The sequence below is a fragment of the Hylobates moloch genome, unplaced genomic scaffold (genome assembly GCF_009828535.3).
Source record: "Hylobates moloch isolate HMO894 unplaced genomic scaffold, HMol_V3 SCAFFOLD_22, whole genome shotgun sequence".
Taxonomy (NCBI): Eukaryota; Metazoa; Chordata; class Mammalia; order Primates; family Hylobatidae; genus Hylobates; species Hylobates moloch.
Genome location: NW_026652297.1, coordinates 19,506,703 through 19,524,247, shown reverse-complemented (window position 1 = coordinate 19,524,247; position 17,545 = coordinate 19,506,703). Strand labels below are relative to the sequence as shown.

At 38.1% G+C, this 17,545-nt stretch overlaps 1 protein-coding gene across 2 annotated transcripts in view; it reads left to right on the top strand.

Moving 5' to 3' along the window:
* The window catches only part of ATP2C1 (ATPase secretory pathway Ca2+ transporting 1), a 146,368-nt gene that overhangs the window by 117,137 nt on the left and 11,686 nt on the right, over positions 1-17,545 (top strand). For both annotated transcript variants that reach the window (XM_032143745.3, XM_032143749.3), the window contains 3 exons: positions 1,481-1,637; positions 5,396-5,566; positions 6,732-6,829. In XM_032143745.3, coding sequence (XP_031999636.2) covers positions 1,481-1,637; positions 5,396-5,566; positions 6,732-6,829 — 426 coding nt within the window. The remainder of the gene's footprint in view (positions 1-1,480; positions 1,638-5,395; positions 5,567-6,731; positions 6,830-17,545) is intronic.

Here is a 17,545-nt window from a genome sequence, read left to right as displayed (position 1 = left end):
AGAGTTTAGGAAGAATGAATGATAGGTATACAGAAAACAAAGAGGTGGTTATTAACTTTATAGAGGACGAAACTTAAACAGGAAAAGAAGTATCCTATTTGAGCTATCAATCAGGATAGGCCATGAAAACAACATCATGCTCTCCTGCTGCCTCCCTGTCCCCAAATATCTGCTCATTGTAGTTACTTGGGAACTCAGGCAGTTGGAAGCTCCGTTTTAATGTGAGCACACACTGTCACAGCAGGGGTAGAAGAATAGGAAATTGTGTACCGGCACCTACATTTCCATTTGGAAGTGACACAAGTACTCATGTTTATTGGCCAAAGCAAGTCATGCCTGACCGTTTCGGAGTGAGAATGGCAATAGGGAAATACATTCCTACCTCCCAGGAGAACTGGAATATTTGTGAACGGCTGTAGTCATTACCACACTTGGCTTAGCAGCAGAGTCTTGTTGTAAACAAAATACTGGCAGATTTTGCTTCAACTATATCATAAAGATGGGGAGGGGAGAATAGGTAGTGGAAATGGGGAAATTAACATCTGTCACAATAGACAGTGTATAAAATTGATAACTGATGGAGTAGCAGTATAAACGTGTTAAAAACGTGAGGGTAAATATCAGAGAAAACAGCTAAGAGAGTTAAAATTATTTTGCTTCCATGGAGTAGGACTAGTGGTGAGAAGCGTAGGACAGGAAACTGCAGTATTTCATTATAAGCTTTTGAAGATTATTTACCATGCTAAAAAATAAAAGAAGGCCAGTTGCGGTGGCTCACGCCTGTAATCCCAGCACTTTGGGAGGCCGAGGTGGGTGGATCACGAGGTCAGGAGATCGAGACCATCCTGGCTAACACAGTGAAACCCCGTCTCTACTAAAAATACAAAAAATTAGCCGGGCGAGGTGGCGGGCGCCTGTAGTCCCAGCTACTCGGGAGGCTGAGGCAGGAGAATGGCGTGAACCCCGGGGGGTGGAGCCTACAGTGAGCCGAGATCGTGCCACTGCACTCCAGCCGGGGCAACAGGCTTTGAGACTCTGTCTCAAAAAAAAAAAAAAAAAAAAAGTCTGATAATACCCATAAATACAATGTGATTGGGAGAATTAAATGGCATTTTAGGTAGAGAGATACATATATATATAGTAGGTAATAGAGAACTTGAACCATTGTGAGCTGTTATTTCTCTTTCATTTCCTGTTATGTTGCAGTGAGCCTCTTTCCACATTTCAGAGTGCCACATTTGGGGCTTGGTATAGCATTGCCTTTCATGTGTGGGATGGTGGGATAGATGTTTTCTATAGAAGATACAGAAAGCTCCCATATAGGAATATTTAATCTTCAGAGTTCAGGTGGCAGTCAAAACCTGCCACCTGAGTAACTTCTCTGGGAATTATGAGAAATGAACGCCACTTAATTTTGGACTCCAGTGGCAGGTATGTACAAGTTGAAATTAAACTTATGTTTGGTACATTTTCTTCTTAGGACAGACCAGAGATTTGTTTTATGAAAGGTGCTTATGAACAAGTAATTAAGTACTGTACTACATACCAGAGCAAAGGGCAGACCTTGCCACTTACTCAGCAGCAGAGAGATGTGTACCAACAAGAGAAGGCACGCATGGGCTCAGCGGGACTCAGAGGTAAGGCTATTTCAGCATAGTCCCCTGGGGTGGGAAGGTAGAGCCTTCTTTTAATTGCAGATGAATTCATGATTCATATTTGAGCTGTCCAACTCTCTTCCAGGATTTGTAGAACCCTTGCCAGTATTGAGGTGTTAAGTTTTAGTTGGTTAATTGGCCCTCAAAAGATGGAAATTTGAGAATGTAGCAAAATACGAATCACTGGTTCTTTTAGATCTCCAGAGGTCTCTGAGTTTCTATTATTTTAAACAAGTTTATCTTATGAGAAGGGTGGATCGAGGTAAAATGGTGTTACTCTCTTTTTATCACTTTGTTTTAAAGACAAAAATACTTTTCTAAAAATTAAGTCTGAAGCCTCTAATATATCCTTTAAGGTGATTGCTAACTTGATCTGTTACTGTTCACGAGGGAGGTAAAGAAGTCCCCAGATGCTGCTTACTTATATGCTGCTGACTGAGCAGTGATGGGGAGAGGGTCTGCTGGACACACACACATTAGGCTACCTCTCCTAGAGATGTCATGTGTAAGACCCGGGGGTTGGTGGTTGGTGTCCTTACGTGATTCTTACCTGCTGTATGGTCATCTGGCTTCTGCAGAATATATGTAGTTATGTAGTCTCTCACAGCAGTTGGAAGAGTTGGCTTCCTTAATTTTATTATTTTAATGAAATAAGAGTCTAAGCACTACAATTTCTGGGAGGAAGAAAAGTTATGTGAAAAATGTTTTTATTTGTTGTTCACTTAAGCAAAGGCTTTTTTTGAGTTTTAAACATTTTGATGGATTTATAGGGCTTCTGTTCTTAAAATAAACTGAGTTTGGAAAGGTACTCTTACCAGCAGAGAACACTGCTCCCAGCCTGCTGCCCTTGCCCTTCTCTCTGAACCTTCTGTGCTGCTGAACCAAGATCAATCCTCATATCCCTGCCCCCAGAGCCTAGTGCATCTCATCTGGGATATGGGCTGTATTGTGACCATCTTAACAGTTCATCTTGTATCTCCAAGGAAATGGGAGGCAGAGACTCGTGGCTGAGAAGTTATTTTGCAAATGGGTATTTTGGATGGAAAAAAATTTAAAGGAAAACAACTTTTCCTTCCCCCTTTCCCCTTTTAATGTAAGAGGCTTTGATGACAGGTTCTAGAGTTTCTGGGGTTTCATCCCAAAGGCCTGAATCTGGAACATGCTCTGGTTCCCCCCACCTCAGTCCTCAAGCTTTCTGGACCCCGGAAGCCAAGGCAGATTCTTTCTCCCAGTGTCAGTTTTGGGGCAGGAGGAACCTCTTTTCTGGTTTACCTGGGCCAGACCTAAGAATAGCAGGGTCTCTGAAACCACAGGGTTTTGATATGTTTTTATCAAGCCAAATGTACAAATGCCAACTGACACTCTGGATAATTAAGCACAGGGGGGTGCCCTCGTACGTTGTACCCTTACTCCCTTCTGAACAGTTGGCAGACCAAACTGTTTGGTGGCTCCAGCTGCTGGAAGCTCAGATACTCTGGCTCAGGGTAACACTTTTGTTCCCCTTAAACTCCTCAACTTTCCACCTCAGCTAGGGAAAGAGAATGACAGTTAAGGGTTGGCCCAGGATTATAATCGTTAGAGCAAGTGGGAGTTTCAGAGACTTAAGGGGCATTGCAGGGAGGCCTTGCTGCCACAAAATTAGGGTTTTGATTGCTAAAGCCTGTGTATGAAGGGGCAGTGGCAGCTCCACTGAGCCAATCCTGGGAAGACTGTGGTGCAGAGGGCCTGTTACTCTCCTGATTCACCTGATTCTGGGGCTTTGACCCTTTCTTTTTAAATTTACTTTTTCTAAGATGCACTTATTTATTTATTTTTTAAAAAGACTGTTGGTGGACAAAATGTGAACTCATTTATTTCCTCTTTTGAACTTCTGAGATGTCATCACTTCCAGTTTGTTGGCTTTGTTTCCAGCTATTAATAAAGCATTAAAAGAGTGGAGAAAAAAAGGGAAGTGGGTAGAGTCTTGCTACTCTTAGCAGCGCATAGCGAGAGGTTTTAAAGTGGCATGGATTTAGAGCACTTAAAGAGGTCTTGAAGGTCTAATATATGCTCCCTCTTTTTCTTAGTTTCTGGAACAAAGTTTTCCTGCCTCGTTATATTGACTAACTCTTTTCATATGAAGGATTGTGGAGGTTTGTGTATGTGTGTTTTGTATTGTAACATTATGAAGTAGACCAGAGTTGGCAGAGGGGAAAGTTTTTGTTGCACAGGGTTTTGGGAAACATTCTGCTCACTTGTCTCTTGCTTCATGTCTTTTCTTCTTTATCTACCCTTGTGCTCCACTTCCATCCTCCCCCTGAGATTACCATAATGAAGAACAGAAAGATTTTAAACCTCAGTTGATATGTACTTACATTACATCTTATAAAACTTAAGTTTCTTAAAATACTGTGGTTCTTAATTTTGATATTAGAGTATATTTTGTTTTATGTCAGGGGCTCTCCACATGAAAAAAGTTTACCTATCCTTGACTCGGAGAGTAGCAGCAGATTTTCATTGGTGCTAAAGAAGCAAATAAATGCAGGATACTAACCTCTAGACTAGTGCCACCCCTCCATTAGGAGTGTGCAGAGCTGATCTTTCCATCTTAGGATTTGCTGACATATATTTTTGTCACTGTCCCCTTCTGTTACCATCAGCCTCTATCCCAACACCAGGAACTGTGAAGTGGCTCATTCTCTCAAGGGTGAAAGCCTTTGGGGCCCACATCTACATAAATAATTAGGTATATGACCCTTACTTTGGAAAAATAGAATTACTTGCCTTTAACCTTGATTTTTTTTTTGAGCATATATAATCTTTCCTACCTTCTGCTTGACCAAGAATAGATAGTTTCTTTGGTCTCTCTGGGGCTTTTCAGTCTCCTCTTGACTTATTTATGTTTAGTTTGTATGTGCATGTTACAAGTTGTTCAGTCTAATATCTCAGATGCAGGTACATTCCTTTGGTTAATAAAAGTAGTTACCGGAGTTCCATAATTCTGAGAGCAAGCTAAAAGATATTTGGGAAATGAAAAGTACTTTGTACTATATCTTACATGCCCAAGGATGACAGGGAAATAAGTAGAAATAATAATATGATAGCATTATTTACATACTCTTAGAGAACCAACGTTACAAATAAGAAATGTCTGTTCATGTTATGGGAGGAGTAAAAGAATCCAAACTATTGTTGGTATTAATGGTTTTACAACCACTTTCCAAATTAACTTTACCTTCCAGGAGTTTTCATGTACAAAATTGTTACAGGCTGTGTATAATTAATACAGTCTTCTCTTCAGAGTGTTTAATTTTTCTGGAGATCTTGGAAATGGAAAGATGAAGATCCATTAGAAGCCACCTTCAAAGGTGTTTGTCTATTTAAAATTGACTTTAAAGCCTAACAAACCCATAGTTTCTCTAAATAATTAATTCTATTTTTTAAAGAGGCAAAGTTCCTGTTGAAAGTAGCTGCATGTGGTTACTATGTGAAAATATTGTTCATTTTCTGTCTCTTGCCTACTCTGCCCTTCAGTTCTTTAGTTTGATTCTTTTTAATTAAAACAGCTTAAAGGGACCCCTTATCCAGAACCATTAAATTATAATGTTTTGGTCTGTAATCATTTTGATTTCACAAATGACATTATAGTCTTAAGTGATTTATTTAAGAAGTGTTACTGTCTCCAATTTCTGTCAACTAAATTCTGATGTTTTTATGACTCACTTTTTTTTGTTGTTGTTTGGATTTTATTATTTCCTAAGTTCTTGCTTTGGCTTCTGGTCCTGAACTGGGACAGCTGACATTTCTTGGCTTGGTGGGAATCATTGATCCACCTAGAACTGGTGTGAAAGAAGCTGTTACAACACTCATTGCCTCAGGAGTATCAATAAAAATGATTACTGGAGATTCCCAGGAGACTGCAGTTGCAATCGGTATAACTAGACTGCTTTCTTTTGTTTTAGATAGTTTTTCTTAAAATACTGGGGTGCATAATTTTGTGAACTATTAGTTATGAATATGTTTATGTAATATTGAGATTATGCAATTGAAATCGACTCATGGTTTTGCTCATGGTCTGTATAAAGTTGGCAAAACTGATTATAGTTTAAAAAGTAGTAACATTGACATGCATAACTAAATCATGAAATCACATGTATTTTATTCACATAAGGGTAATTATTTTTAATCTCATGATCACTGTGATGACAGAATAAAAGCACTAGATCATGAATGTCAAAGGAAACATGAAACTTAGTTTTTCCTTTCAACTTAAGTATAATTTTCAAAGCAGACTTGTGCATAATTTGGAAGAAAATAGCTTGTTATATGTATTTGTTTTTTGTCATGTATACCTATATTTGAATGCTATTTAAGATTACCTTAAGAAGTACAATAAGAGCGAAGAAGAAAATGAAAGTTAATTTCCCAGAGCCTCTAAACTGTAATTCATACTGATAAATTTAACAGTTGGCTAAACTCCATTAATTCTTATTTGGAGAGGGGCTAGTCCAGGAGTTTCAAACTATATATTGTCTAAGAATAGGTCACTAGGAACATAATATTATTGGAAGAATAACTTTTCAATGTTCATTTTCATTTATGTATAACTACATGATTACCACAGATCCACCACCATTTTGTCTGGCTTTGGACACTGTACTTAAAATGCACTCTGATCTTCGTTACATTTCTGCTGCTGAGCAGAACCTGATTGGCCTAGTTTCAATTCTTACGTATGCTAGCTTAAATAGTCAAAATTCTTTTTTTTTTTTTTTTTTTCCTGTAGAGACAGGGTCTTGCTATATTGCCCAGGCTGGTCTTGAACTCCTGGGCAGAAGCGATCCTCTAGCCCCAAAGTGCTGAGATTACAAGCCTGAGCCACCGTGGCCAGCCTTGAAAATTCTTTATTCTTAAATTTAAACAAAAATAAAAGTCAAACATAAAACTCCAGACTTAATACTGGTTCAGATAGGTTTGTATTACCGGTAGGTAACAAAAGAGAATAGATAACAAATCATACTAAATGAGCATTACGTTGACTAGCCCATCAAGCAAAAACAATTTGGTTTATTACATCTTCTCTCTCATTCGCTTTAGCCAGTCGTCTGGGATTGTATTCCAAAACTTCCCAGTCAGTCTCAGGAGAAGAAATAGATGCAATGGATGTCCAGCAGCTTTCACAAATAGTACCAAAGGTAGGCCTAAACTAAAGCCTTTTGGACTGAAAGGCCTTATTCTAAGTGTTACCATTTCTACTACTATCTTAATGAAACTGTTTAATTGTGAACATCAGGGATTTAAATAACCACCAGATTTGTTGGTTCAGATCCTGAAATGAAGTCTTATCATTGAATTAGTCTTATTGATTATTTATGATATGACATTTATGAATATCAGTGCAAAATTATTAATTTTAGCAAGAACCAGATTTCCACTGAGAAAAGTGCTGTGGAAATTAACAGTGCTTGTATTTATGAATTAAAGGGTGGAGAGAGATCATTGCTTTATACTGCTTAGTCTTTTGCTCAATTTTAATTTTAGCATGAGTATGTAATTATTTTTTTAGGTACAATTTACATATAGTAAAATTCGCCCATTTTACTGTATAGTTCTGAGCATTGACAGATGCATGCAGTCTTGTAACCACCACCACAATCAAGATATAGAACAGTTCCATCATCCCCCAAATTATCTTATGCCTTTTTGTGGTTACCTTCTCCCCCTACTTCCAGGACTTGGCAGCCACTAATTCTTTTTTTGTCTCTGTCACTTTACCTTTTCTAGAATGCACTAAAAATTGAATCATACCATATGAATGAGGCTTTTGAATCTGCTTCTTTCACTTAGCATAATGCATTTGACATTTATCTATGTTGGTTGTGTGTATTAGTAATTTGTTGTTGTTTTTTAAAGTAATATTCTGTTATGGGTGTACCTTACCTATTCACCATTTTAAGGACATTTAGATTTTTTCCACTTTTTGATGATTATGAATAAAGATACTGTCAACATTTGTGTACAGGCTTTTGCATAAAAATAAATTTTCATATCTCTTGGGTAAATATCTGTAATTGCTGAGTCATACACTTAATGTATATTTAATTTCATAAGAAACTGCCAAGTTGTTTTACAAGATGGCTTTATTATTTTGCACCCCCACCAGCAGTGCCTGGAACTTCTAATAGTCCTGCATCCTCATTAGCACAAGGGATTGTCATTGCCCTCATCCCCCATTCTGATAAGTGTACAATGGTATCTTACTGGGATTTTAATGTGCATTTCCCTCACAACTAGTGATGTTGAATATCTTTTCATATGCTTATTTGCCATCCATGTATCTTCTTTAGTGAAGTGTCTGCCCTGCCTATTTTTAAAAAATTGTTTTCTAAATTATTGAATTTTGAGCATTCTTTATATAATGTGGATACAAGTCCTTTATTAGATATTTGTTTGAAAATGTTTCTTTCCAGTTGGTAGTGTGTCTTTTCCAAGAGGGGAAGTTTTTAACTTTGATTAGGTCTAGTTTTTCCATTTCTTCTTTTATGGACTATGCTTTTGATATCTCAGAACTCCCTGTCTAACCCAGGTTCACAAAGATTTTTTTCGTGTTTTCTTATAGAAGTTTTATAGTTTTGGGTTTTATACTTAGGTCTGTGATCCATTTTGAGTGTATTTTTTCGTGTATGTTGTAATGGGTTAAGGTTTATTTTCTTTGCATATGGATGTTCAGTTATTCCAGCAACATTTGTTGAAAAGACTATCCTTTTTCCGTTGAAATACTTCTTTACTTTTGATTATAATGCTTTTCTAACAAATTATTTGTAGGAAGAGAGGTATCTCCTGCCCCACAGCACAGTAGCTTCTTTAAAGCCAGGTTCCCTGATGTGAGATTAACTTACTTTATTATCTTGGGCTGCCTTGTAAGGGGCCTATCAAAGCCTGGTTTGTGGGTACCCAGGTCCCATAGGAAGTGCCCCATAGGAGGTGGGCAGCAGTCTTCCCAGTTGCTGACAGTTCAGATTTCTTGGTTTTATTGTTAGTTAACTTATATATGCACATCTATTTGTATGTCCTTCAAAATAAGCACTTATCTGGAATTTATTTTATTAGCTATTTTGTAGCCATCCATTGTTGCTAATAAAATGTGCTACCTCCTCCTTCATTTATTTTACACTTACAACTTCAAGTTATATATTCAGAATATGGAATTTTCTTAAATTGTTTCTGCATCTTATGTCTATACTTTTTTGATTAGAAAATTTATTCATTAGTGGTATATGTTCAACATAGACAAATCAAATAATATAGAAAAGTAAGAGCTACAATGGAAGTTGTCTGTAATCTAACCCACACTCAGGTTATGCATCCACAGAGTATCCATAATAAGTTAACCTATTATGACTTAAAAAAATGTGTTTAACAAGATCTGGTTGCTACTTTATACTGTTATAATTCTGAACATTCATTTTACATAACTTTGGCATTTCTGAAATCAATTATTATTAGAAAACATGTTTTTAATTGCTGTACAATATTTTGAGTATACCATGTGTATGTGTGTATAAATGCACAGCATATATACATATATATATAGAGAGAGAGAGAGAGAGAGAGTGTTACATAACCATTTTCCTGTTGAAATTTGAGCTTCTTTTCTTTTTACTACTGTAAATGTTCCTTTAAGGATAATGACAATAGCAGCCATTTACTATCTGCCAATGCATGTATTACCTACATTATCTAATTTACTTCTTATAGCTACCTTATAAAAGGCAGCACCACTTTAAAAATTCTAATAATTAATAAGCCTTATTCTTAGCAGTGTTAGATTTATAGAACAATTGAGCAGATAACACAGAGTTCTACATTCCTACTCCATGTCTACCCTCTACTCCCACACAGTTCCTCTTCATATTAATAGACTGCATTACTGTAGTATATTTATTGCAATTAATGAGCTAATATTGATACATTCTTATTTCGTGGTTTACATTAAGGTTTACTTTTTGTGTTGTACCTTTCTAGGGGTTTTGACAAATGCATAATGACATATATCCACCATTACAATTTCTTTTTTTTTTTTGAGACGGAGTCTTGCTCCACCATTAGAATTTCATACAGAGTAGTTTCATTGCCCTGAAAATATCTGTGTTTGACGTTTTCATCCCTCCCCACTCCCCTTGAATCCTTGACAACCACTGATCTTTTTACTATCTCTGTAGTTTTGCCTTTTCCAGAATGTGTATGGTTTGAATAATATCATATGTAGCCTTCTCAGACTGTTTTTTTTCACTAAGCAATATGCATTTAAGGTTTCCCCATGTCTTTTCCTGGCTTAGTAGCTCATTTCTTGTGAGCACTAAATAATATTCCATTGTATGAAAGTGCCACAGTTTATCACTTCACCTTTGGAGGGCATCTTAGTTGCTTCCAGGTTTGGCAATTATACATAAAGCTGCTCTAAACATTCATATACAGGTTTTTGTGTAGACATAAGTTTTCAACTCATTTGGGTAAATACTAAGGAGCACAATTGCTGAATCAGATCATATGGTAAGAGTATATTTAGTTTTTTAAGAAACAGGCAATTCCATTTTTATAGATGAGGAAATTGAGGCCCAGAGTACTTGGGAGACTTGGCTGATGTCTCAGAGCTAGTAAGTGGTGGTGTTGGCATTGGAACTGGAATCCTGGTCTGTGTGCTCCAGAGTTCATCTGTTGTTTGCTGTTTCTTTGAATATTATTGAACCTAAGATGTACCCATCTCTGATTATTATTATTGTTGTTATTTTTTACCACTGCCCTTATCCATATACATCTCTGATTATTTTTATACACTGAATTCCTACATGTGAAATGATTGGACTAATGTTCAACACGTTTGTAAGGCCGTTAACATATATTGCTGAATTGTCCTCTGAAAAGGTTTCTGTTTATATTTCCATAAACTACACTTCATACAGTAGGATTAAGTCCCTAGACCTCCAGCCCCACTTCCCTCATCCTCTAGCAAGTGGTTAGATTTTGGATGTTGTTACTAATAGAAATACACTCTTTTGCTTATCCATATTTTTTCTTTCTCAACTTCTAATCACTCGTGAATGCTGTTTTCAGAGACAGCCAATCATAGTCCTGAAAGATGTAATCTCTAATGTTGAAATCTTGAAAGATTGAAATCCATAAAGTCTTAAAATCCTGAAAAACCACAGCCCCCAAAGATGAAAATCCTAAAAATCTAGTTCTGGAAAAAATAATTTTAAAATAAAATAATTCACATTTTTAAGAAGGAATTTATTTGAGAAACTTAAAAACATGAAAATTCTTCATTGGTCACTTTATACAAAATAAGCAATAATAAATAACCTACATAGTTTTGCAAGCATTTGCAAGCATAAACACTCAGCCATATTATATGACAGACAGGTACAACATAGGACTGTTATGAGCATATGAACTGTATTTATAAATAAATAGGTCATAAGGAAAATGTATAAACACCTATCACTATGGTTGCTAATTGTGTGCACCCCACTTTATAACTGTGGGTCATTTTTATCTTTCACAAATGCAGATGTATGAAAAGGACATTCATTTATTGAGGAAGTTTCAACATTTTTACGTACACGTACAATGCTTACATACAAAGTCAACATTGTGATCATGCACTTTCCTGAAGTCAAATTTGCAAAACATGCATAAAACAAATTAGAATCCTTTAAGTCTCTATAACTTATGCTTCCAGTGTTGGAAATGATGCAAAGGTGAAATACATAGCATAGCAAATTGTAAAAAATAATGCTCACAATTTAAAATAGTGCAAAAGGAAACTAAAAAAAGAAAAATAATGGCTGGGCACGGTGGCTCACACCTGTAATCCCAGCACTTTGGGAGGCTGAGGTGGACGGATTGCCTGAGGTCAGGATTTCGAGACCTGCCTGGCCAACATGGTGAAACCCCATCTCTACTAAAAATACAAAAATTAGCTGGGCGTGGTGGTGGGCACCTGTAATCCCAGCTACTCAGGAGGCTGAGGCAGGAGAATCGCTTGAACCCGGGAGGCAGAGGTTGCAGTGAATTGAGATCGCACCAGTGCACTCCAGCCTGGGCTACAGAGCAAGACTCCTTCCACCACCCCACCCCACGCCCCCAGAAAAGAAACCAAAATAACAACAGCAGCAAAAAACCTGAAAAGAAAATATGACATGGAAAAGCATATTACAGAGATAGATGATGGACAGTTGCATGGAGATAGTCCATAAAAGCTGACTGACTTTCATGATCATTCACTATATTTTGAAGTCTTGCAGCATGATGAATAGTTGCTTTTTTTTCTTTAAGAACATGGCTGTCAGAGTATGTTCATACTCATTTTCTACATGGCACTGCTCTTTTTGAAATTCTATGATTCGATGTACACTAACATGAATATTCTCTATTAAATTTTCCTATCCTGTGATTGTGATTTTCAGGAGTTTAGACTTTAGGGATTTTGATCTTTAGGGATTTCAGCATTTGGGATTATGGCATTTGGTATTGTATCTTTCAAGATTATGATCCCAATATGCTGAGATCATAGATGACTGTTGGGATGACTGCCACCCAGAGAATTGGGGCAGTGTGGATGTTTGCTTTGTTTTTGGGGTGGGGGAGGTGTTTATATATTTGAATAGGGCTTTTTTTTTTTTTTTTTTTTTTTTTGGTGCACGTCCTATCCTGGTAATCTCTTCCTGATGTTTATTTCTGAATAAATCCCATATTGGATTTTTTTTAGTGGTATTGGGACAGAGTGTTAGTAAATGTATGTGAAATCTGCAGTTACTTAAACATTTTACCATTAGACTTTCGCATAACTTCTCAGAGATGCTAAAGGTGGTGAAACTTTCATTTTATTTGCTTTCTTCAGTTCGTCCTCTGGCTCTCTTATGAAAATTATGGTGAACTCTGGAAACCAACCTAAAGGTAGTTAGTGAAGAAAGAAACTACTTACAAATTACATCATCAGCCTGGACAAATCACATTGTCGGGGTTTCCCAAGTAGAGTGTGTGTGCGTTAATTATAGCAGATACCCTGATGCTATTCTAAGGAGACTAAAACAAAATAAGACCTAAGCCCTGTCAGAAGCTCGTTGAATTGCTTAAATTCATCCTACTTTAAAGTGGAATTCTATAAATAACCAGCCCTCCCTCCCAGGTATTTTGTATCTTTTGAATACCTAAGTCTTTTCTCCGAATATTATTAGTGAATTTTTTGTCTCATTAGGTTAGCAGGACCGCCCCCACCCTCATTTTGTCTTTTCCCCCACTTCATTTTGTGTTCATGTGACCCTTTTATAGCCAATATGTTTATTTGGCCTTCAGCTTTTTAATTATTTTATTTTATTTTATTTTATATTTTATTTTATATTTTATTTTGTTTTGTTTTGTTTTATTTTATTTTATTTTGTTTTATTTTGTTTTATTTTATTTTATTTTATTTTATTTTATTTTATTTTATTTTATTTTAGAGATGGTGTCTTGCTTTATTGCCCAGACTGGAGTGCAGTGGCACAATCATAGCTCACTGCTGCCTTGAATTCCTGGGCTCAAGCTGTCCTCCGCCTTAGCCTCCCAAGTAGCTGGAACTGTAGGTGCTCACCACTATGCCTGGGTAATTTAAAAAAAAAAAAAAAAGAAAATCCATTTCTGAATGGATTTTTAAACTTTTTTGAAAGAAAGGATTTGTAGAAATGGAGTCTCACCATGTGTTGCCCAGACTGTTCTTGAACTCCTGGGCTCAAGTGATCCTCCCACCTCAGCCTCCCAAAGTGCTGGGATTATAGGCATGAGCCACTGCACCTAGCTTCGTCTTCTGCTTTCCTTTGTTTGTTTTTTGAGACAGAGTCTCTCGCTTTGTTGACTAGGCTAGAGTGTAGTGGTGTGACCATAGCTCACTGCAATGTCAAACTCCTCCTGGGCTCAAGTGATCTCCCTGGTTCAGGTGATCCCTCATGACTCAGTCTCCTGAGTAGCTGGGACTACTGGCATGTGCCACCATGCCTAGGTAATTTTGTCATTTTTTTATAGAGATGGGGTCTTGCTGTGTTGCCCAGGTTGGTCTCAAACTCCTGGGCTCAAGTGATCCTCCTACCTTGGTCTCTCAAAGTGTTGGGATTACAGGCATAAGCCACTGCACTCAGTTTGCTGCTTTTGCTTCACATCAGTTTGAATAACTTTTATTATTGTTACAAATAAAACAGACCTTTTGTTCTAAATCATTAGCTTGTTGAGGTTTCCCCCATCTACTAGAATCATATTAATTCTGCCCCTCATTAAAATATTTTTCAGCCATCCTTTTTCATAATTCTTTCGAACACATTTCATTCTCCTTTTGGAATATGGAGTGTTGCTATGTACTTTGACCTAGAGCCAATTAAAAAGTAGTACTGAAACTCAGTTTTGCTTGTTTATTAGGTCATCTGGGAATTCTCAGTGTTTTCCATTTATGACTTTTTCTAGTGTGTCCTACATTTTCCATTGATCCGTTGATAGAAGTGGTCATCCTCTTTCTTCTTTTTCTGATTTTTACAGAATTACTTCCATTTATATTTCTACTGAATCTACTCACCAAGTCCCCATATTATTATCGCAATTCATATATTGTCTAATTTTTAATAGGTTGTAAATCTTTATTCCAATCACTTGTTTTTTCTTCAGTGCATTAGTTTTCTTTAATCTGTCCTAGAAGATTTGAGGATCTTCGGTAGGTTATTCTAATGCAAGACACATCTTTTCCATTAACCTCTCCTTTAATATTTTCCTTTCTTTTTTTTTGTAACTTCCTTTCCCTAGTACATCTTGTCTATTAATTTCCATCAAAAGAATTGTGAGTGCTGACCACAAATGTGACACTGAAAAGGACTCATAAGAAGAGAAAAATGCCCCTTGTAGGTTGCTTCTGAAAATATGTGGCCTTGTTCTGCTCTCTTTGATGATTTTTATCTCTTCCTCCAAATCTAAAATCAGGCCAAAATACCCAACTGTCACAACTGGATCAAGCCAGCTGCACCTTTTACCACCAAGTACAAGGCTCACTGCAACCCACGGACACCCACCTAACCTCGGGACAGCCATGATCCCCAGTAGGCAGGGATGACACCCACGACCAGCAAGAAGCAGCTACAGAAAATTGATCCTCAGTGCCTCTGCCTCCCATAAAGATTTATGGGGATCATGTCTCAGGGAGAAATGAGGCAGGAGAATAGGGAATTAGGGTAATCAAGGGTTAAGGCATAAGTAAAAGAACAGTAGATGCACCCAGTTCTAGGCAAGATTAGGCAGCATTTAGGCCACATCCTTACTCCTGTGATAACAAGACAGTAGTCTCCACTTCAGCCTCTGATTGGCTGGGGACCAAGTCTCCACTTCAGTCTCTGATTGGTCACAGGCTAATCCTTCATAGGGTGTAACCAATTGGAGGCCTCTAAAGGGCACCTAGGCGTGTTACCAAATTCTTTTAACTTAATAAAAACCCTAGGCCGGGCACGGTGGCTCACACCTGTAATTCCAGCACTTTGGGAGGCCAAGGCTGGTGGATCATAAGGTCAGGAGTTCAAGACCAGCCTGGCCAAGATGGTAAAACCCCGTCTCTACTAAAAATACAAAAAGTAGCTGGGTATGGTGGCGGGCACCTGTAATCCCAGCTACTCGAGAGGCTGAGGCAGAGAATTGCTTGAACCAAGGAGGCAGAGGTTGTAGTGAGCTGAGATTGCGCCACTGCGCTCCAGCCTGGGCGACAAGAGTGAAACTCCATCTCAAAACACACACACACACACACACACACACACACACACACACACACACACAAAGTCTGGGCGCTGTGGCTCGTGCCTGTAATGCACTTTGGGAGGCCAAGGTGGGTAGATCACCTGAGGTTGGGAGTTCGGGACCAGCCTCACCAACATGGAGAAAACCAGTCTCTACTAAAAAATACAAAATTAGCTGCGTGTGGCGGTGCATGCCTGTAATCCCAGCTACTTGGGAGGCTGAGGCAGGAGAATCGCTTGAACCCGGGAGGAGGAGGTTGTGGTGAGCTGAGATCGTGCCATTGCACTCCAGCCTGGGCAACAAGAGCAAAACTCCATCTCAAAAGAAAAAAAAACCACAAAAATACCCTAAAGAACATTGTAGTTGGGACTCATGAGCCGCTTGCTGGAGCCCATTCTACTCTGTGGAGTGTACTTTTGCTTCAATAAGTTTGTACTTTCGTTGCTTCGTTCTTTTGTTCCTTTGTGTGTTTTGTTCAATTCTTTGTTCAACACACGAAGTACATGGACAACTCACAGTCAAGACCTTTTATTCGCTAACTTATTTTGCAGCTTTTGCCAAACACTTGTTATATTTCAGTGCTGTGTGCTACATGATTAATTTCTGCAGTAATTAGAGTTTTCACTTAGAAGGTTACCAGTATGTTTTGGATATATATGTAACTCAGTCTTTTTTTTAAAGACACACTGAAGAGTTTCTGAATGGATTTTTGAACTTTTTTGAAAGAAAGGATATTTCCCAAATATAAATTATGTGATTCGTGATATTTAGATTGCCTAGGGATAATCAGTAATGTGATATTACAGTACAGCTGAGTCTTTTGTTTAAGAAAATAATACCTGCTTTTATTTAGACCTTTATTAAAAGGAGAGAACCAGGGAACAGTCTTTATGGTAGTACTGAGATATATTCAGTTGTTCATTCATTTTATTTGTATTTATAGAGCACTGTTGGTATAGGACAGAAATCTCTGGCTTCATGAGTCTTAGAAGATAAATGAATATAATGTTAAATAAGTGCTTAAGAGCACCCCCCCCCAAAAAAAAGGCAAAATTTGAATGATTAGAGAGGGAGATTGAAATTTTTAGATAGTATGACTAGGGAGGGCCTCACTGAGAAGGTACTATTTGACAGAAGGGGGACCCATGTTATATCCGAGGGAAGAGCATTCCAGACAAGGGCAGAGGCTGGAAGTGAGTGTGCCTGGCATGTGTGAGGAACAATGAGGAGGCCAATGTAGTTCAGTCAGGAAAAGATTAATGATAGGAGTGCAGTGAGGTGTGCACTTCATGAGGGACCCGGTAGATAATAAAGGACTTCGGCATTTGTTCTGAGAGAGATGTGAAATCATTTGAGGGTTTTGAGAAGAGACACGTGATCTCACTTCTGTTTTAACAGTGCCACTCTGGCTACTGTGTTGCAAATTGACTGTGGGGAAACTAGGGCAGAAATAAGAAAATCAGTTTGGAGGTATTGGCCCAGAGTGTGGGCAGTGGTTTTGGAGTAAGGTGGTTGAATTCTGGATATATTTGTGAGTGGAGTCAACAAGATTCGCTGTCAAACTGCTTGTTGGCACATAAGAAAAATGGAGGAATTAAGGATGGCCCCCAAAATTTGGAGCCTCAGCAACTGCACATATGTGCTTTTCATTAACAGAGGATAGGAAGGAGCAAGATTGAGACATCTAAGAGGAAATGTGAAGTAGGGATGGGAATTAGTTTTGCTGATCTGGATTTCAGAAGAAATGTCTGGGCTTGAGATAAAAATGCATTCAGAAAAATGCATGTAAGTAAAATCCAAAGCTATGTGCCTGGGTATGCTCACCTGAGGCGTAGGGAATTTTGAGACCTCTTATAGAGAAAGGGACTGAGCCCTGGGGTCCTCCAACATCTAGACATCAAGAGAGATCAGGAGAAGTCTGTACAAGAGGAACAGCCAAAAAGGTAGGAGGAAGACCAGTATCGGTGGTGGTGGAAGCCAAGGGAAGATGGTGTTTCAGGAGGGACTAATCAGCTACGTTAGGGTGCAGCTGAGAGGTTAAGTCAGATGGGAAATGACTGTAGGCATTAGCAATGTGGTGGTGGTGGTGGTGCAGGTCTTTGAAAGTC